Consider the following 19930-nt stretch of genomic DNA (forward strand, 5'->3'; position numbering starts at 1 on the left):
GCCCGGTTTGGCGGCTCCGGAGGTATCTGGACGAACAGCCCCTCCAACCCCTCTTCTTCCGGTGCAGCCCCGGCTCAGCGCGAGCCACCCGGTCCAGGCCCAGCTCAGCGCTGGGCTCCGGGGTCCTTGCCCCGCCTGGCTTGCTCCCCACACCCGTTCAGCACCCAGAGGGCCGCAGGGCGCGGGGCCCCCCGGGCTGCGGCTGCCAGGGCCGCCACCCCCTGCTCAGGTGCATCCCCCCACCCCCGGGCACAGCAAGGGGCCGGACAAGAGCGCCGGGCGGGATTCGCTCCGGGCCGGGCTGGTGTTGTTCCAGCTCACTCCTTCACGGGTTAGCAAAGCGGGCAGGGAGGCCGGGGGCTGCCCCGGGGCGAACAGGAGGTGGGGCCCTAACCGCCGGCAGCCAGGCTCGAACCCGCGACCTCGGGAGGCGCTGGAGCCCGGGCGGGGAGCCGGCGGCGGCGGCGACTCCGTCACCCTCCGCCAGGGGTCTCCAGCAAGGGAAGCGCCTTGCGCGCGCGCGCGGCGCCCCCGTGCAATGAGCAGCGCCCCCCTCTGGCCAGCCGCGGAGCCAGGGACCGCTCGCGCCCAGGCTCCCGGGAGCCGCCTAGGAAGCGCAGACCCACCCCGCGGTCCCGGCCCGGGGCAGCGGCCTGCCAGCCGGAAGCGCCCCGCTGTGCCCGAGCTCCGGCCTCCTCTCCCGGCTCGGCCCGGCCCGCCTGGAGGCGCTCCCCGATCTGGGGCCGGGCTGCAGCGCCGGGAGACGGGCCCGCTGCAGGGAGCGCGCCGGAGAGCCGAGCGGGGCGGATGAGCGCGGCGGGGCTGGTGGCCTACAGCAGCAGCAGCAGCAGCAGCAGCTCCGAGGATGAGTCCGGCTGTGCCGCGGCGAGTCCCCGGGCCGGCCCCGCCCGGACCAGGTGGGTTGGGCCCGGGGCTTCCCGGTGGACTGACTTCCCGGACCCCCTGGAGCTGCTGCCCGGGCCCCGCCCTAAGCCTTGTCCACACGGGTAACCGCCCAGAAGAGCTGGTATTAGAGTAGCCTAGTCCAGGCCTGCTGGGCTCGGGAGCTGCAGCCTGTCTGGACCCGGGCTCTGGCTGGCAGATCTAAGGCCTTGTCCAGCCAGGGCGAAATTAGCGAGGGTGGAAATCAGAGTGGGCAAACAGCAGCCCAGCAAGGTTCTGCCTATGGCCCATGAGACGTTTTCTTTCCCGCCGCCCCCGCGCTGGGTCTCGGGATAAGGCTGGTTTCGCTTTTTTTCCGACTGCTGTTGTGAAAGCGACCCAGACCTAAAGCCCGGGCATGTGAAGTGAGGTGGGTGCTGGCAGTCCAACAGTGCGAAGGGTCAGTTTGCACACCCTGAGAATTCGAGGCACCCACCTGCAGTTAGCAGAACCGCCCTGGCCCAGGAGTCTGTCTTGGTTATGGCAATCTGGAGGGCCACGCTCACAATCCACTCACTAACCTAGGTTGCCCATCGCTGGTGTAAAGTGCAGTAGCTATTCAGAGCCGGTCCCAGGGCGGGCAAGCCAGTCCGTCACCCGGGGCTGCCAATTTCAAGGGGACACTGAAATGAAGCGGCCCGTGCGGGGCCGGAGCCAATAGGCGCTTGCTGCATGGGGACAGTGGAAGGGCAGGGCTGCAGCTGAGCAGCCGGGGCACAGTGTGGGCGGCTGGGGATGCAGCACGGCCTGGCGGGAGGGCACAGCAGCTGGGAGGGTGCACCCACCACCACCACCACCACTACCCCCTGCCTGGCAGCCACTATTTGCCCTGAGCCACCAAATAGGACCAGCCCTGTAGCTATTAGCTCCCCCTGCTGATGCTCATTGTGCACTAAGAGAACCTTCCTGTGGTTTAGTTCAGTGTTTCTTAAACTTTTCTGCCAGTGCGGAACACCAAAGGATAATATTTTTTGTGCAGGACACCTCTGGAAATTTTCTTAAAAAAAAAAAATTGTCGTCAGGCCAAACAGCAACATATGCACCAAAATGAAGTAATTGGATCTGGTGTCAGAGCAGTGAAGAAGTAACATTTTATCTGGTTGTAGGCCACTGGTGTATGATATCAAGTGTTGCGGGCTCATGAGAGTTGTTCATGGAACACCAGTTATAGCTTGAGAAATGCTGGTTTAGTTTCAGAAGTCTTGCTAGTTCCCCTCTGACCTGATTTGCAGGACCTCCTAATCTAGGGCTAGGACTCCCTCTTAACACAGGCTATCTTTGCCCTCATTTGTAATGCCCCTTGCCAGTTTATTTGGGGATCTCTGCAAGGTGGCAGGCTGGTTTATGTACAGTAAACCCTCAAGTTAATAATTGGAGATACACATCTGCTAGAGCTGGAGGGGACCTCCGGAGGTCATCTAGTCCAGTCCCCTGCCCTCTTAGCCGGGCCAGGCACTATTGCTGATATCTGTTTGCCCTAATTGGCCTCCTTAAGGCTTGAGCTCACAACCGTGGGTTTAGCAGGCCAATGCTCAAACCCCTGAGCTATCCTTCCTCCCACAACCCTTCCCTAACTCAAATTTTCATGCAAGTGGAGGAGTTTGCTCCCCTGAGCTTGCAGGAGCCGGGAAACTGACATGACATGAGCTGACCAGTTTCCCTGGTACCCTGCTCCTTGCCCCTTACATAGCCTGGAAACTGACCAGAGCAGCAGCCTTGGTCAATTTCCTGGCTTCAGCCAGTGGAGGGGAGCAGGAACCTGGGGCAGCTTGGCTCCCAGCTCCCCTCCAGGCTTTGGAGCCAGGAAACTGACCAAGGCTGCTGCCCTGGTCAGTTTCCCAGTTCTGCAAGCAGAGGGGAACTGGAAGCCAGGCTGCCCACCTGGTTCCCAGCTCCCTGCCACTCTGGGGACTGGGAAACCACTCCTGTAGGGGGTGGCAGCCAAGAGTCAGGCTGCTGGGCCTGACCGGAGCTGTTTCCCACTCCTGTCAGGGGGTGGCAGTCACGTTAACCTACTGTAGTGGCTTTTCAGGGTCAGTGAGCAGGTTCAACAGGGTAACACTTGGAGATGGCTCCCTGGCTCCAGAACCCTATATAAAAGCTCTCCTTACTGACTTGACAAAAAACAAGCAATCCTGTAGCTCCTTAAAGACTAACAATTGTATTAAAAAAAAGCCAGGGGGGAAGCTGTTCAAGATTTGATTTTAACAAATAGGGAGGAATTGGTAGAGAACTTGAAAGTGGAAGGCGGCCTGGGTGAAAGTGATCATGAAATCACAGAGTTCACAATTCTAAGGAAGGGTAGAAGGGAAAGTGGCAAAATAGAGGTAATAGATTTCAGGAGGGCAGATTTTGGTAAACTCAGCTGGTAGGTAAGGTCCCATGGGAAGCCAAACTGAGGGGAAAAACAGCTGAGGAGAGTTGGCAGTTTTTCAAAGGGACATTATTAACGGCCCAAAAGCAAGCTATCCCGCTGCGTAGGAAAGATAGAAAATATGGCAAAAGACCACCTTGGCTCAACCAGGAGATCTTGCATGATCTCAAAATAAAAAAGGAATCGTATAAAAAATGGAAGCAAGGACAAATTATAAAGGATGAATATAGGCAAACAATACAGGAATGCAGGAGCGAGATTAGAGGGGCTAAGGCGCAAAATGAGCTCGAACTAGCTACAGGTATAAAGGGAAACAAGAAGGCTTTTTATAAATATATTAGAAGCAAGAGGAAGACCAGGAACTGGGTAGGACTCAGTGAGGAAGGAGAAACAGTAACAGGGAACTTGGAAATGGCAGAGATGCTTAATGACTTCTTTGTTTCAGTCTTCACTGAGAAGTCTGATGAAGGAATGCCCAACATAGTGAATGCTAGTGGGAAAGGGGTAGGGTTAGAAGTTGAAATAAAAGAAGAACAAGTTAAAACTCACTTAGGAAAATCAGGTGTCTGCAAGTCACCAGGGATTGATGAAATGCATCCTAGAATACTCAAGGAGCTGATAGAGGAGGCATCTGAGCCTTTATCTATCATCTTTGGAAAATCATGGGAGACAGGAGAGATTCCAGAAGACTGGAAAAGGGCAAATATAGTGCCCATCTATAAAAAGGGGAATAAGAATAACCCAGGAAACTACAGGCCAGTCAGCTTAACTTCAGTGCCAGGAAAGATAATGGAGCAGGTAATTAAAGAAATCATCTGCAAGCACTTGGAAGGTGGTAAGGTGATAGGGAACAGCCAGCATGGATTTGTAAAGAACAAATCACGTCAAACTAATCTGATAGCTTTCTTTGATAGGATAACGAGCCTTGTGGATAGGGGAGAAGTGGTAGATGTGGTATACCTAGACTTTAGTAAAGCATTTGCTATGGTAGTGCATGATATTCTTATAAAAAAAAAACTAGGCAAATACAATTTAGATGAGGCTACTATAAGGTGGGTGCATAACTGGCTGGATAACCGTACTCAGAGAGTAGTTCTTAATGGTTCTCAATCCTGCTGGAAAAGTATAACAAGTGGGGTTCCGCAGGGGTCTGTGTTAGGACCGGTTCTTTTCAATATCTTCATCAATGATTTAGATATTGGCATAGAAAGTACGCTTATTGAGTTTGCAGATGATACCAAGCTGGGAGGGGATGCAACTGCTCTGTAGGAGAGGGTCATAATTCAAAATGATCTGGATAAATTGGAGAAATGGTCTGAGGTAAACAGGATGAAGTTTAATAAGGACACATGCAAAGTGCTCCACTTGGGAAGGAACAATCAGTTTCACACATACAGAATGGGGAGAGACTGTCTAGGAATTACTACAGCAGAAAGGGATCAAGGGCTTATTGTGCACCACAAGCTAAATGTGAGTCAAGAGTGTGATGCTGTTGCAAAAAAAGCAAACGTGATTCATTATGCAACATGATGCATTAACAGGTGTGTTGTGAACAAGACACGAGAAGTCATTCTTCTGCTCTACTCTGCGCTGGTTAGGCCTGAGCTGGAGTATCGTTTCCAGTTCTGGGCACCGCACGCAGTTCAAGAAAGATGTGGAGAAATTAGAGAGGGTCCAGAAAAGAGCAACAAGATTGATTAAAGGTCTAGAGAATGTGACCTATGAAGAAAGGCTGAAAGAATCGGGCTTGTTTAGTTTGGAAAAGAGAAGATTGAGGGGAGACATGGTAGCAGTTTTCAGGTATCTAAAAGGGTGTCATAAGGAGGAGGGAGAAAACTTGTTCTTCTTGGCCTCTGAGGATAAAACAAGAGACAATGGACTTAAACTGCAGCAAGGGAGGTTTAGGTTGGACATTAGAAAAAAGTTCCTGACTGGCAGGGTGGTCAAACAGTGGAATAAATTGCCTGGGAAGGTTGTGGAATCTCCATCGCTGGAGATATTTAAGAACAGGTTAGATAGATAGGTCTATCAGGGGTGGTTTAGACAGTACTTGGTCCTGCCATTGGGGCAGGGGGCTGGACTCGATGGCCTCTCGAGGTCCCTTCCAGTCCTAGTATTCTATGATTCTATGATTTATTAGGTGATGAGCTTTCATGGGTCAGATCCACTTCACCAAATTAACTGCAGGGAGGAAAAGTGGGGCCCAGTGTAAAAAGTTTGTTCACCCCTGTGCTAGAACACGTCTGTGCAAATGGGGAAGAAGCAGCAGCTGTTAGGGATGCATCTAGCCAAGGACACTTGTCTCTGAGGGTAGCAATGCATGCTCATTTCGTCTTTCCTCCCTTCCTCCTTTCCTGCAGCATGCACGCTCCTCGCCTCCCTGTGCCGGACAGCGTGTTAAACATGTTCAGAGACCAAGAAGAGGAGGTCACAGACGACAGCACCAAGCATGGCGGACGAGTGCGCAACTTTCCCCATGAGCGGGGCAACTGGGCAACGTACGTCTACCTGCCGTGTAGGTAACTTCAGCCCTGTCCCCTCTGGTACGACAGAGACTTCTGGAGCAGGGGAAGAAGTGTGAGCGCAGGGAAGGAGCTCTCTGTACCAGTGGCTCCTGAGTGTGGTGTCTTCCATGTCCCCAGCAGCAGGGGGGCTAAACCCCGATTTGTAGAGCCACCTCTATCACCCCTGGAGCAAATCTGGTGCTCACCTATCTCTGCAAACTGATGGAGAGCCCAGCCCTTAGTGATACCTTCATTTGTCTTCCCCATGCTGGGCTCAGACACCTCTCCCAGTGCCAGTTGCTGTCCATTGGTGTGCTCTGTAAATGCACTTTCCTGTTAGATCTGGCACAGCCTGATGTTCTGTCCATTCCAGCAGAGCAGGTAGGAGACCTCCAGTTAGCGCCAGGACTCAAAAGGGAAGTGTGTATATATATCCCATCTCCCCTTTGCTGTGTATTCTGCCAGGTCTGCAGTGGGGCAATAACTAGGTTGGTGCTTGTTAGTAGTAGGCATCCTTCAGTCTGCATAGACTATGGATCGCGCCCTTTAAAGTTTCAACTGAGGACTTCATTTACAGCGTCTATTGTGACTATAAAGACCCACACGAGAGTGACAGTCCTTGCTGCATCTCTTGCAGATGTAGTGGGTGTCTGGCAAGTCCTTACTGTGCTTTCTGTGCGCTCGCTTCTCCTCTGCTAGCTGTCTGATCTTCAACTCGCCCTTCTGAAGACCCTTGTGTAACCCCTGCCTCCATCTGCTGCGGTCGTCTCCTAGTTCTTCCCAGTTGTCCAGCTCGACGTCTACCTCTCTGAGGTCTCTCTTGCAGACATCTTTGTAACGCAACTGGGGGCGTCCGGGAGGTCTTTTGCCAGAGGCTAGCTCACCATACAGGATGTCTTTTGGAATCCTTCCATCGTTCATCCTGTGGACGTGGCCAAGGCAGTGGAGTCGACGCTGCCTGAGGAGGGTGTGCATGGTTGGGATTCCAGCTTGCTCGAGGTCGGCAGTGTTGGTAACTCTGTCCTTCCATGATATTCCAAGCATGCGCCTGAGGCAGCGCAAGTGGAAGACGTTCAGCCTCTTTTCCTGGCGGGCGTACAGCGTCCAAGTCTCGCTGCCATAAAGGAGGGTGCTGAGGATGCAGGCTCTGTAGACTTGCATTTTGGTGTGAGTGTACAGCTTGTTGTTATTCCACACTCTCTTGCTGAGTCTGAACAGAGTTGTGGCCGCTTTTCCGATCCTCCTATTTAGCTCAGTGTCCAACGACAGGGTGTCAGTGATGGTGGACCCGAGGTAAACGAACTCGTGGACAACCTCTAACGTATAGTTGTCAATGCTGATTGATGGGGATTCAGCAACATCCTGACCGAGTACGTTCGTCTTCTTTAGGCTGATGGTAAGCCCAAAGTCCTTGCACGCTTTGGAGAACGGATCCAGCAGTTTTTGAAGCTGGTCTTCTGTGTGAGACACTACAGCAGCATCGTCTGCGAACAGCATGTCTCTGATGAGGACTTCTCGCACCTTAGACTTAGCTTTCAGCCTTGCAAGGTTAAACAGTTTCCCATCAGATCTTGTGTGCAGCAAGATGCCCTCTGTTGAAGATCCAAAGGCGTGCTTCAGGAGGAGTGCGAAGAAGATCCCAAACAATGTCGGAGCAAGCACGCATCCTTGTTTGACTCCGCTCCTGATTCTGAAAGCATCCGATAATGCGCCGTCATATTGGATGGTTCCTCTCATGTTTTCGTGGAACGACTGGATCATCTTGAGTAACCGTGGAGGACAGCCTATCTTGTGGAGCAGTTTGAACAGACCATCCCTGCTGACCAAGTCAAAAGCCTTGGTCAAGTTGATGAAGGCTACGTAGAGTGGCTTTCTCTGCTCCCTGCACTTCTCCTGCAGCTGCCTTAGGGAGAAGACCATGTCAACGTTATGGTGCTTGTTACCTTTCTAAAATAAGGAAGTGGTTGCTGCATGGAGGCAGTACCGTATAGGGGTTAGAGCTGCAGGCTGGCGATCGGGACTCACTGGTTTGATTCCCAAGTTTGTGCCTGTTACAGGTTGAACCTCTCTAGTCTAAACAATGAGAAATCCTGGGGCGCCTTATAGACGAACAGATTTTGTTAGAGCATAAGCTTTCATGGTGCAAAGACCCACTTGGCCCACGAAAGCTTATGCTCCAATAAATCTGTTAGCCTATAAGGTGCCACAGGATTTCTCATTGTTTGTGCGGATACAGACTAACAGGGCTCCCCCTTCGATACCTCTCTACTCTGGCACCCTCAGGACCTGACGGGTGCCGGATGAAAGAATTTGCTGTACCACGGGAGGTCAATATTGTCTAGCAGCATTACCCACGCTTCCATTGCTTGCTGGGCTCTTAGAAGACATTTAGAGGGTAAATTACAGCTAAATAACAGCCCAGAACACTGAGAGCCAGGACTAGCAGCTGGAAACAAACTTTACGGAACCACAGGAATCTTTGCCATGCCCATGATGAATGGTCGTCGAACCAACTAAGATCAGGCCGGATTACAGATGTTGCTGGATGAGCGAGTGCTGGAGCAGAGAGATTCAAATTATAGTTACCTCCCGGACTATAAGGATAATAATAGCCTTCATTTTTGCAGGGGTGATCTGAGGTTTCCTGAGCTTGTGTAATGGGTAGTGGAATCCAGGGGTTGCCCCCGCTTTGTGCCACGTCCTTGGACCGAGAGATCGACCCTGCACGGGGCAGGTGCTGTGAGGGAGGGTCGGGCCTTAATCCGGCGACTCGTTTCCCCGACAGGCAAAATCCAGGAGGAGCTGCTGGAGTTGCTGGATCTCCTTGTTTGCCACTCCCGCAGGTATGCAGTGTCGCTCACGGCCATGGAGGAGTTCCACCTCAGCCTCTCGCAAAGCGTTGTGCTGCGCTATCACTGGATAAACCCCTTGGTCCAATGCCTCAAGGAACGCTCTGCTGCCTTCTGCAGGTAGCTCCCTAGAACCCATGCTCCGCATGTGCCTCGCCCCTTGGGTCACTCCAGCTGTTCCTAACGTCCCACCCTGCTCTGGTTCTGTGACCACCCCCCCCCCCGGTGATGCGCCCCACCCCCCAATGTGCTTTGGGTCCTAGTTAATCCTGTGCCTGCTCTCAAGAGCCCTATGCTAGAGGCTGCCCCATTGAAATCAGTTTTCCCTTGGATTTCACTGGGTGCAGAATCTAGCGCTGCCCAAGGGGCCAGTGACCCGCATGCCCTGCTGCAGCACAGGGATCTCTGGGATCAGGAGCAGTGATGGTGTTTACTGTCTGGTAAATCTCTTACCAAAGCTCTCTTGTGAGTTCAGTGCTTACAGCCTGCCTAGGCTGTTTTGAGGGCTCAGCTCAGGAAATGCATAGCAGAGGACACATGACAAGGGCAGTAAGCGACCCAAGCCCAAGGATATTCACTATGGACTGATTCACCTTTGATAGAAACAGACCTTTGCCCAGGCAAGAGGGAAACCCAGCTGCAGGCACCCTGCATCTCCTCCTCCTTTGTCTCTTTCCCGTCTTTCAGGTTCTTCTGTACAGCCAGCCAAGTTAAGGTGTATACCAACCAGCACAAAACCAGGTGAGTGAGTAGTACGGCAGCCAGCCTTTTAGAGAGTAGGGGAAAGCTGGCACGAGGAGGGGCGGATGGGGAGTGTCTTCTGCTATACACAGACCCCCGATTGATGCCAAGCAACGTGATGGACACGTGCCATATCCCTTGGTCTCAAGAACCTGCGGCTCTTTGTTTTCAGAGCTGCCCTCCCAGTGCCAGGTGTGGTCCAGGATGGGTTGATTTCGATCCTGGGCTGCAACCACCAGCAACCCAAAATATATCGACAAATCCAGTCCTCTGCCAGAGCCAGTCCGTGGCAACGCATTGAGCTGGTACTTTTCCTTGGTGGTTTCACCTGGCACTCCAGGACCCTCAGCTTTCATTTAAAAAAAAAAAATTGTCTCTAGCCCGTTTAGCCACAAAGGTGACCTGGGTGTAACCAATGCAGCAACATCTGCCTGAGTCCGCAGACAGCCGGAAGCAATAGCCCTAACAGAAGTAAGAGCTGCCCCAGTGGAGTGTTAACTCTACAGCAAACAATGCTGATTGAGAACGTTGAGCGTGTTACTTCTTTCACTGCTGAACAAAGTACAAGAGTCAGAAGGAGAGGCCGACCCCGCTGTGAGTGTTGGCTTGTGTTGGTGTCATGCACGGACAAAGCTTTGGATGCGGGTGGAGTTTAGGAGAGTTGCGTTACTTTTTTTTTTCCCCTAGGTCTGATATATGTCAGTACGAAAGGATGGGGACTTGGTTGCCCATAACAACCTGCAGATTCATAGGGGACATTGGCATAGGGCATTAACACTGGTCTTCCACTAGGACAGAAGTTTGTTTGGAGGATCTTCCTGAGCTCAACCTTTCTCCCTGTCTTTGTGCAGGACCTTTGTGGGCCTGGAGGTCTCGTCTGGCCATTCTCAGTTGCTGGAGCTGGTTTCAGAGGTGGATAAAGTCATGGAGGAGTTTGACCTCCCAGCGTTCTACAAAGTAATGGCTCATCTCTTGTCCTCTCCCCCTCCTCTGCCTCTCCAAAACCTCAAGGGAAGGCCGGGGCTCTGAGCTGCTCCCCTGGCTTCAATACGGAGGCAGGTGGAGCACGTTCAGAAGAGCCCTGATCTTCAGAAGGAGCAAGTATCACAGTGTGAAGTCGCCTCCTGGCTCTGGCCTCTTTCTACTCCCACCACTTCTATGGGAGAGCCTGGTTTGTCTGCTCCTGTGTCACTCATTTATCCTGCTTTCCCGTTGGTGGCCAAGTTGGTTGTTCGTTACTGCCCACAGTAGCACTGTGCGCTCAAGGTCCTGGGAAGGGCATGTCCTGGCAGTCAGTGGCTGACTGGATGAAGGGCCTCAAGTCACGGATGGGCAATGCAGTAGGGTCTCAATATGGGTGAACCTAAAGTTCGCAAATTCAATTATTTGCGAGCAACCACTTTCCCAGGCCTCTGGGGCAGGACTGCCAGCAGCCGCTGCTTCCCTGGGACCCCAGGCAGGGAGTGCCGGCAGCCGGGGCTGCCATGTTGGCAAAATTGAACACTCACGAGGGTTCTCAACACGGAACTCTCACGAACGTTGAGGCCCTACTGTAATGCCGAGAAGTCGGGACTGCTGAATGTCAGGCGTGAGGCTCGTTGTCAGGGCACTGTGCAGGGAGTTGGGGCCGCCGTGACCCCTAGCTGTGAACAGCTGCCAGGCCAGTGTCTTTCATGGGTGCCTAACCTCAGTTAGACAGGCAGCCTTTGCAGTGGATACCAGAGGCAGGCAGGGCACCAGGATTCGTGGCATCTAATCCCACCCCTCACACTGACCTGTGCTGAGCCCTCATCAGACGCTTCCCTGTTTCAGAGAGTTGTGGGGCTTCCAGCCTGTAGAGCTCATGGCCATCTGGGTGGTGGGACCCCGCAGGGTTGCGTTGCGCTAACCCTCAGACTTTGCTGCCCCCTTGTGCTGGTCTGTTGTTCTGAGCTTCTGTCTGTCTCTGTGCAGAACCCCTCCTTCCATATCAGCCTAGCCTGGTGCGTGGGAGACGCGAGCGACAAGCTGGAGGGACAGTGTCTCCAGGAGCTGCAGGTATCTCCCTGGGCAAGTGTTTCCAAGGGGAGGGTGGTGATGGGGAGAGGGGAATGCAGGTAACACCCCAGCCCAGGTGCCTCCGGGGATGGGGAGGGATTCGGGTCCCCTCCCAGCCACATACCTGCACTGTCAGACCCAGAGGATGTCCAGCTCTTACCATTGCCTCGTCTGCATGCTGGGAGCGGCCCAATCCGCTGGCAGCCTCCTTAGGGGCCCCGGGTGTGTTTTCCAGGAGCTTGTGGATGGCTTTGAGGACTCTGCCTCCCTGCTGCGGTTCCACTGGGAGCAGATCCGCTGCAAATGTGGGAACAAGGTCTTCTCCTTCCCCTTGAGGTAGAAGACTGGGAGCCGCCTGCTCCAGCAGCCCGGACGACTGCTCACAAGTGAAGTTTCACCCAGGTGCCCGGTTGTTCTCAGCTGATCAGCTGTGGGAGATTTGCAGCCTCAAGCCAGGCTGCTTCTGTCTGAAGCCGCTGGCCCTCGAGGTGTGCGTAGCTGAGGCTGTTCAGGGGCTGTGCGCACAGGCTGCCGACGGCACAGACAGTTCTAGGCTGGCTGCCAGTCCAGCCAGGCAGTGGGGTAAGGCAGGCTCCCCGAAGCAGCCAGCGCCTGCCTGCAGCCCCGGAGAGGCAGGACAGAGGGCGCCGCGCGCTGCTCTCACTGGCCGCTGCCATCCCCGTGCTTCCCATTGGCCAGGAGCGGAGAACAGCGGCCAATGGATGCTGCGGTGGTGGTGCTCGCAAGTGAGAGCAGTGCAGAGCTGCCCGCCCCTGCTCCTCCTCCAGAAGCCGCTGCTGGATTCGTCGACCATCCCCAGGAGAGGAGCCTGCCTCTGACCTGCTGTGCTGCTTACTGGGAGCTGCCAGGTTTAGTGGTGCCTGGACAGAGCCTGCATCCTGAACCCCCTCGTCACCCCCTGCAAGGAAAACCCCCTACCCTGATCCCCTTTCCAGACCCCAACCCCCTGCTCTATCCCTTCATTCATGGCCCACTGTACCGTTTCCCTGCCCAGAGATCCCCAGCAGGGCACCCGTTTTTAAGAGAACGTTAAAAGTCCGACTCTTTTTTGCCCAGGCGTAGCAGCTTTGTCCTGCTGCCGAACGCCCAGCAGAGGGCAGTGCCGGCTTGACAGAGCGAACAGGCCACAAGGGCATCCGGCGGGGCTTTGTCATGCCCGAGTGCAGAATGACCAGCCGCTGGGTACCTCAATCTGGGCCAGCCAAGAACATCTGTCTCCGTCGCAGGCGGGGCCGGGGCCGCTCCAACCCTGGGTTCTAGTCACCATCAAGCTGTTTTCCTGGTATCTCCTGGCCATGTAAGGCCAGGTTCCCTGTGCCTGCCGCGCCCACTGGCTTCAGAGGCGATTCTGCCCATGGAGTGCCCCTTTCTTCCAGTTCCATCTCAGGAGGGTGATGAGATCACCAGCCAATATGGCCCTGAGAGAGAGAGACCAGTGTCACAGGGATTCGGTGCTGCTTAATCTCGCTGTGCTTATCCACTTCTTTACCTCCGATATCTCTTGATGGACTCCCCCCCGGGGGTCGGCGCTGGAGGGGTCAGAAGATGAAATTGACTGTTTAAAAATATGTGTAAATAAAACCCTCTTTTCTCCTCTTCTTGCCCCGGGACCTGTGTTTGCACACAGGCTGATGTCTAATTGTTCTTGCATGCAATCATTTTTCTTTTCCAAGCCTGGAACCCAACTGCCTGGAGAGCTCGGTTCTGTCAGAGATCGCTCGTGCCTCGCACTGAGTTACTTCTGTGCGGTCCATCATGCTTATGAGAAAGATCTTGGGGACCAATGAAATTTTGACTCTAGGGGGCCAGTATTTGACCACCCCAAGCATGCAGTTATCTTCTCTTGGCAGTCAGTCGATGACGAGTAGGACGTCTTCATGATTTGTGAGTCTGTTTATGGCTGATCAGCCCGATTCTGGAGCCGCAGGTCTTGTCACAAGAGGGGAAGGTTTGGTAGCCGTTTTAGGGGTGCAGGGCAGGTTTGTACCAACTATCTTGAGAGGGAAACACCCTTTGTTGTGCTCTTGGGATGGGTATTTGTGTAGCCCTGCTGGTGAGGATCTGGTGGCATCTACCTATGCTCACAGTCTGACACTCTGTCCACACGTGTGTGGCTTGCACAATGATACATGACTGCATTGCAGGTTATGACCGAGGGGTGGGTGGTAACCATTCACCCTGGTCAGGAAGGAGGCAGGAGAGATGGGCAGCACCCAACTGTGATTGCCTTGGTGTTGGAGGAAGCACTTTGTACATCTCTATGGCCTGCCTTTGGAGGGGATGGATTGTACCCGCAGCAGATCGGCAGATGACACTCAGCTAGAGGGACAGGCAGATACACTGGAGGGTGGGGATAGGGTCCAGAGTGACCTAGATAAATAGGAGGATTGGGCCAAAAGAAATCTGATGAGGTTCAGCAAGAGCAAATGCAAAGTCCTGCACTTGGGATGGAAAAATCCCAAGCACTGTTACAGGCTGGGGACCAACTGGCTAAGTAGCAGTGGAGCAGAAAAGGACCCAGGGATTACAGCGGATGAGAGGCTGGATAGGAGTCAGCAGTGTGCCCTTGTAGCCAAGAAGGCTAATGGCATAGTGGGGTGCATTAGGAGGAGCATTTCCAGCAGATCTAGAGAAGTTGTTATTCCCCTCTACTCGGCTCTGGTGAGGCCACATCTGGAATGGTGCGTCCAGTTGTGGACTTTCTAGGATAGAGAGAATGCGGATGCATTGGAGAGGGTTCAGCAGAGGGCAATGAAAGTGATGTGAGGGCTGGAGCACAAGACCTATGAGGAGAGGCTGAGGGATTTGGGCTTGTTTAGTTTGCAGAAGAGAGGACTGAGGGGTGATTTGATAGCAGCCTTCAGCTCCCTGAAGGGGTGTCTAGAGAGGATGGAGATAGGCTGATCTCAGTGGAGAGGGATGGCAGAACAAGGAGCAATAGTCTCAAGTTACGGAGACTCACTGACTTCCAGGGAGACGGCAGCTCTGCAGTCACCCCCAAACGAGGTACCCCGGTCAGCTTTACTCACGCTTTGTCCCTGCTGGTGCAGGGAGCTAATACTGAATTGTAACCATGGCAGCGTCTGGTCAGAGGCCAAAGTCAGCACGTGGTGCTTTGCTGTGCTGCGTTTGCAAGAGAAGCACGATTCCCTGACGGTGTCCCTGGAAATGGATTGGCCGCTTCTCTGTTCTCACAGCTCTCTGGGGGTTAGGACATCCCAGAGGTCGTTGCTCCACGGATGCCGGTCTGTGCGTGTCTGCCTGGATAAGGTGCTACGGGACAACTGGCCTGGCTTCCCCAGCATGCACCAGCATCAACCCAGGTGGGCGGCAGGGTGCTCGCTGCGGCTGCGCACCCGTGGCGGTTATCACAAGGTCATTTGTGAGAAAAGCTGCCCTTGGTCCATGCCGTGCTCCTGCGTGGTGTTGTCACCAAGCCAGCCGAGGGCTGCAAAGGCCCGGCTGCAGCATAGGCGGGGCCGGAGGGGGGACAGCAAAGCTCTCTGCTGTCGGGAGCGGGGATGGAAGCTGTACTGCCAGCTGAGTGGATAGAGCCCTCTGGGTATGACAGATCAGAGGCCTGTGTTGGGTGGGGAGAGCTGGCCTGGTGCAGGAGTCCAGAGATCAGAACGGCCTCCTCTTGCTTATTGTGTAGGTTGGTGGCCTGCGAAATACTGGAGATCAGATGAGATAATCAGCTGGGTCCTTCTGGCCTTCATCGTGGGAATGGACTTAGGGATTGGCCAGTTGTGAAGAGGCTCCACTTTTGCCCATAGGGGGTTGATAGTTCCTTGGCCCACCTGGTGTCCAAGGTAAGACGCCCTGTTTAGGCCAATCTGACATTTTTTTTAGCCTTAACAGTCAGCCCTTCCTCCTTTATTTGCTGGAAGACAGCTCGGAGGTGCTCTAGGAGTTCTGCCCATGGATCAGAGGGTACAGCCGTGTCGTTCGGATAGGCTCCGGCAAATTGGCCCAGTCCAGCCAGCTGAATGACCTGATGCATCACAGGATCAGACCATGAAATCAGGTTGGGCTCGTGCAATAAGCATGTCCCTCATTTAGAGCCTTTCCAGATGCTCCAGAGCTACCACAGGTTGAACCTCTCTAATCTGGCACCTCAGGGCCTGACCGGTGCCAGATGTGAGAATTTGCTAGTCAACAGGAGGTCAATGTTGTCTAGCAGCATTACCCACACTTCCACTGCTTCCTGAGCTGTTAGAAGCAAGCAAGCAGTCCTGTAGTACCGTAAAGACTAAAAAATGTTAGGTACTAAGTCGTGCGCTTTTGTGGATAAGGCCATTGGGGTAAATGACAGCTAAATAGCAGCACAGAACACAGAGCCAGGACTGGGGGCTGGAAACAAACTTTATGGGACCACGGGAAACTTGGCCATAACCATGATAAGCAGCCGCCCAGCTAACTAAATTCATGCCGGATTACAGGTGTTGCTGGATGAGAGAGTTGTGGATTAGAGAGGTTCAGCCTGTCCAGATTGTCCTAGGCCTGCAGGGCTGGGGCAGCTCCCCTCCCCAGCCTGGCGAACGCTGAGGTCTTTCCCTCCTAGCCGCTCCTGGATGCTAAGGGAGGGTGAATGAACCTGGCTCTGTGTCTGCACCAGCCTCGTTAGTGCATGTGGCAGCTGGAGAAACAGAGCTGTTTAATTAGAGCACCGGGCTGGAGCCAGCAGAAGGCACCACTCCCTGTCTGATTGCTCTGCTCTCCAGCGGAGGGGCAGGGTGGGAGGGGTGAGTTTGGCAGAGCAGCTCCTGCCGGTGCAACGGAAGCATTGCCAGCTCTCCCGCACACGCTACGGAGAGATGTCCGTGACGATGCTCTGGATTTAGACGCCGGTGTGAGTCCGGCCCTGGCTGTGGGATGTGCGGAGCTGAGCAGGGGCTCACCTTGTACTGTCAGTACCTCTAGCTGCAGCGGACAGGCTCCGAATGTGACAACTCCCCTGTCTTTGGGCTCTAGCATGCAACAAGCTGAGTGCCCTTTTCCCCCAGACAGCTCCTTTTATTGTCAGATGCCCCTTCCCCAGAGTTCCCCGTAAGCTGAGCGCTTGGCCAGCCGCCCAGGAGAGATTCAGATAGCAGAGCACCCACAGCCAGCAGCGTGTGTTTCTTCTGGTGGTGCACCTCTTCCATGCTTGGTGCGCATAATAAAATTTATCCCGTACATGGATGGGCGGGGTTAGAGGGCACGCTGCCTGCCCCCACTTGGGATAGATCGGCATTCTCTCCCTGTGCTTTGTGAGGTCAAAGGGGGGATCCAGGTGTTGCTGGGGGGAGCTTTTGTGGAACAGAGGATCTAGCAAGGCAACCCTCAGCCCTGGAGGCTCCAGAGCAGTTATGCTAGGGACGTAAGTAGTGTAACACGCTGCTGGGAGATGGCTCCAGGGGCTAGCAGTGGTTTGGAGAGGCCTGTTCTGTGCCTCATTCAGTCTTGGCTAAGGAGACTCCTGCTGAACTGGGCTCCTGCCTCTCAGCTTTCGTTTATTAAAAGCTCTGCTGCCAGCTCTAACGGTTGAGTCGAAACCCTTCCAACTGTGACCCAAGTGCGAGTGATGCATGGGGCCTGGGAATCTGGGGAGGCCCTGAGCCAACAGCCCAGGGAGGTAGGAGCCGCTCCCATTTGTCTCACGGGGAAATTGACTGGAGCATGTTAATGACGCTTTCCATGTTAACCATTTCATGGTCAAACCTTTTAGCAGGCGTGACCAACCTGGCAGTACCCAGTACCCTCCTGCCAACAGGAACCCTCTGCCACAGCTCCTGTTTACAGTATACGGTCCTACAGCCTGTTCACACCGACATTGTGGGGGCAGGATACGTTCAATGGACTCCAGTACCAACCTGCAACCCACCAGAGTCTACTCTAGAGGAACTGCACGAAGGAGGCTTAGGTTTAATTCAATACATTGCATTTTAAGGATGTTTTTAAAAAAATTTTTTTGCCCCAGCATTTCCAGGCTGGAGAAATGCAAGAGCCTGGCCACCAAATTTTGACTTGCTGCAGGAGCGCGGCCTTGGACTTAATTCCTTAGGGGTTATAAAACACTTTGAGATCCTCTGACGAAATGTAAAAGAGACAGGCACATTAAAGTGAAATTAACCGTAAGCTTTCCCACCGTCACCACAGAGGCATTCCGGGCCTCAGCTGCTGCCTTGCTCTGGCCAACAGAAGCCCCTATCCCAGGCCGAGCTGAGAACCACAAAAGGGACGGCAAGTCAGAGAGCAGCGTTCCGGTTCAAATGCCACCTGCCTGACGAGTGGAGAGCCCACAGCCAGCAGCCACTTCCGCACATGCCTCAGTGCACAGTAGAAAAATTATCCCGCACATGGATGGAAAACATTAGGGGGACTCCATCAAATCTCCTGTGGTGCTTTGCTCTTGGTAATCTGTTAACAACGAAAGGTGCCCAGGTACAACGGCAAGGCAAAAATCCTTAAAGGAAAAGAAAGAAGTGGGCAAGGTAAGGGGACAGGGCCCCCACTTTGTGCTTGTAGCTGGAACGCTCTATGTTATCAGGCGATCTCCTGTTAACAAACGCTGCATGATTTCCAAACACACCTTTGACGTTGCTAAACCAAACCCAAACACGCCCGAGGTTATTGCCCAGATGGGGGACAAAGTCCAGGCATTTAAAACACAAAGCAGAAGCTACACAAACCAAGAAACAAGCCTCTCTCGCCAGAAAACCCCTTCCCCACCTCTCTGCCTTCCTACGCCCACGTGGGGATCACTTAGCACTCACCTCGATGGAATTTTCACATTTTCCAGAGCATTAACCGCGCGAGATCTTGACCTAAACCAGCGGTACCCCAACTACGTTCCTGCCGAACGCTGGCCTTCCGCAAGCTATGGGAAGGTGTTCCGCCATTGAAATTGAAGTCCTGTGGCACCTTATAGACTAAGGAGCATCAGCTTTCGTGGGCAAGGCCCCGCTTCATCCAACTTTTCTCAACTGTTGCTGCTTGTTAACAGGCAACAAGCGCTTGCTTTGTTAAGTCCTCGCTTGTGGCTGTTAGTCGCTTAGAAGCCGTGGAGCAGCGGGAAGTAACTTTTTGATACAGGGCAAATTTAAAGGGTCGTTACCCTCCGAAAGTCCTTGCGGGTGCAACAACATGAAAATGAATTTTTATTAAACAGTTTTTTGAAATAAAACTAATTTAAACATTTAAAACATAGGAAAAGTAAACACATTAATTCAATAGGAAAATATTCATAAACGCAGCGCTAATTTTTGACACGTTTGATAAGATATACTTTTTTTTGCACAAAGTTTCATCTCTGTACTTACTATTCAGGCCATGTTCTGAAGCTTTGGAGGGCCTCATGGGGCCCAGGAGTGCTTCTGGCTGGGTGTTTTGCTGGGGCTGTCTGTGTATGGAGGGGTCCCGGTGTGTATGTGTGCATGAGGGTGTGGGTAGGGTTGGGGGAGCCTGAGAGTGCCGCTGTGTGCAGACAGAGCTGTCTGGGTGTGTGTGCATAGGGGGGTGGGTGTCTGTTTCAGGGTGTGAGAGAATGTGTGTAGCAGTCTGGGTGTGTGAGTAGGGGTGAGAGTATTGATGTCTGTGTGCGGGTACCTGTGTGTAGGGGGGAGATGTGGGTGTCTGTGTGCGGAGGTGGGGGCAGGAGGATGCGGGTGTCAGTGGGGGTGAGGGGATGCAGGTGTCTTTGAGGGGGCGGGGGGATGCGGGTGTCTGTGCGGGGCTGGGGGTGGGGGGATGTGGGTGTCGGTGGGGGTGGGGGGATGCGGGTGTCTGTGCAGGGCTGGGGGTGGGGGGATGCGGGTGTCTGCGGGGATGGGGGTGTCTATGCGGGTGTCTGTGTGGGGGGATGGGGGTGTCTATGTGGGTGTCTGTGCGGGGATGGGGGAATGGGGTGTCTGTGCGGGGGTGGGGGTGGGGGCAGCGGGATGCGGGTGTCTGTGCGGGGATGGGGGGATGGGGGTGTCTGTGCAGGGGTGGGGGTAGGGGAGGTGGGATGCGGGTGTCTGTGCGGGGATGCAGGTGTTTGTGAGGGGTGGGGGGCGGTGGGATGGGGGTGTCTGGCAGGGGGATGGGGGTGCTTGTGCGGGCATCTCTGTGGGGCTGGGGGTGTCTGTGTGGGGCTGGGGGCAGGGGGGTGTCTGGCGGGGTGATGGGGTGTCTGTGCAGGTGTCTGGCGGGGGATGCAGGTGTCTGTGCAGGGATGGGGGTGTCTGTGCGGGGGTGGGGGCGGGGGGATGCAGGTGTCTGTGCGGGGCTGGGGGTGTCTGGCGGGGGGGTGGGGGTGTCTGTGCGGGTGTCTGGCGGGGAGATGCGGGTGTCTGCAGGGATGGGGGTGTCTGGCGGGGGAATGGGGGTGTCTGGCGGGGGGATGCAGGTGTCTGTGCGGGGATGGGGGTGTCTGGCAGGGGGATGGGGGTGTCTGTGCGGGTGTCTGGCGGGGGGATGCGGGTGTCTGTGCAGGGATG

The 19930-nt window shown here is 54.3% G+C and overlaps 1 protein-coding gene across 6 annotated transcripts; it reads left to right on the top strand.

The window, feature by feature from the left end:
• The first annotated feature begins 544 nt into the window (after positions 1 to 544).
• USB1 (U6 snRNA biogenesis phosphodiesterase 1) lies at positions 545 to 13063 on the top strand. Of its 6 annotated transcripts, none has more exons than XM_075008719.1 (7): positions 545 to 917; positions 5677 to 5835; positions 8664 to 8789; positions 9357 to 9410; positions 10262 to 10367; positions 11364 to 11447; positions 11683 to 13063. In XM_075008719.1, exons 1-7 carry the CDS (start codon positions 808 to 810, stop codon positions 11785 to 11787), a joined length of 744 nt encoding a protein of 247 aa, XP_074864820.1. In that variant the 5' UTR covers positions 545 to 807; the 3' UTR covers positions 11788 to 13063. The 6 variants fall into 6 exon arrangements, 5 of the variants coding, with proteins under 5 accessions (XP_074864820.1, XP_074864822.1, XP_074864823.1 ...); XM_075008721.1 differs by lacking the exon at positions 8664 to 8789 and adding an exon at positions 8606 to 8663 and having other exon boundaries at positions 5677 to 5831; XM_075008722.1 differs by having other exon boundaries at positions 5677 to 5814; positions 8606 to 8789.
• The last annotated feature ends 6867 nt before the right edge of the window (positions 13064 to 19930 follow it).

The sequence above is a fragment of the Carettochelys insculpta genome, chromosome 14, assembly GCF_033958435.1.
Source record: "Carettochelys insculpta isolate YL-2023 chromosome 14, ASM3395843v1, whole genome shotgun sequence".
NCBI lineage: Eukaryota > Metazoa > Chordata > Testudines > Carettochelyidae > Carettochelys > Carettochelys insculpta.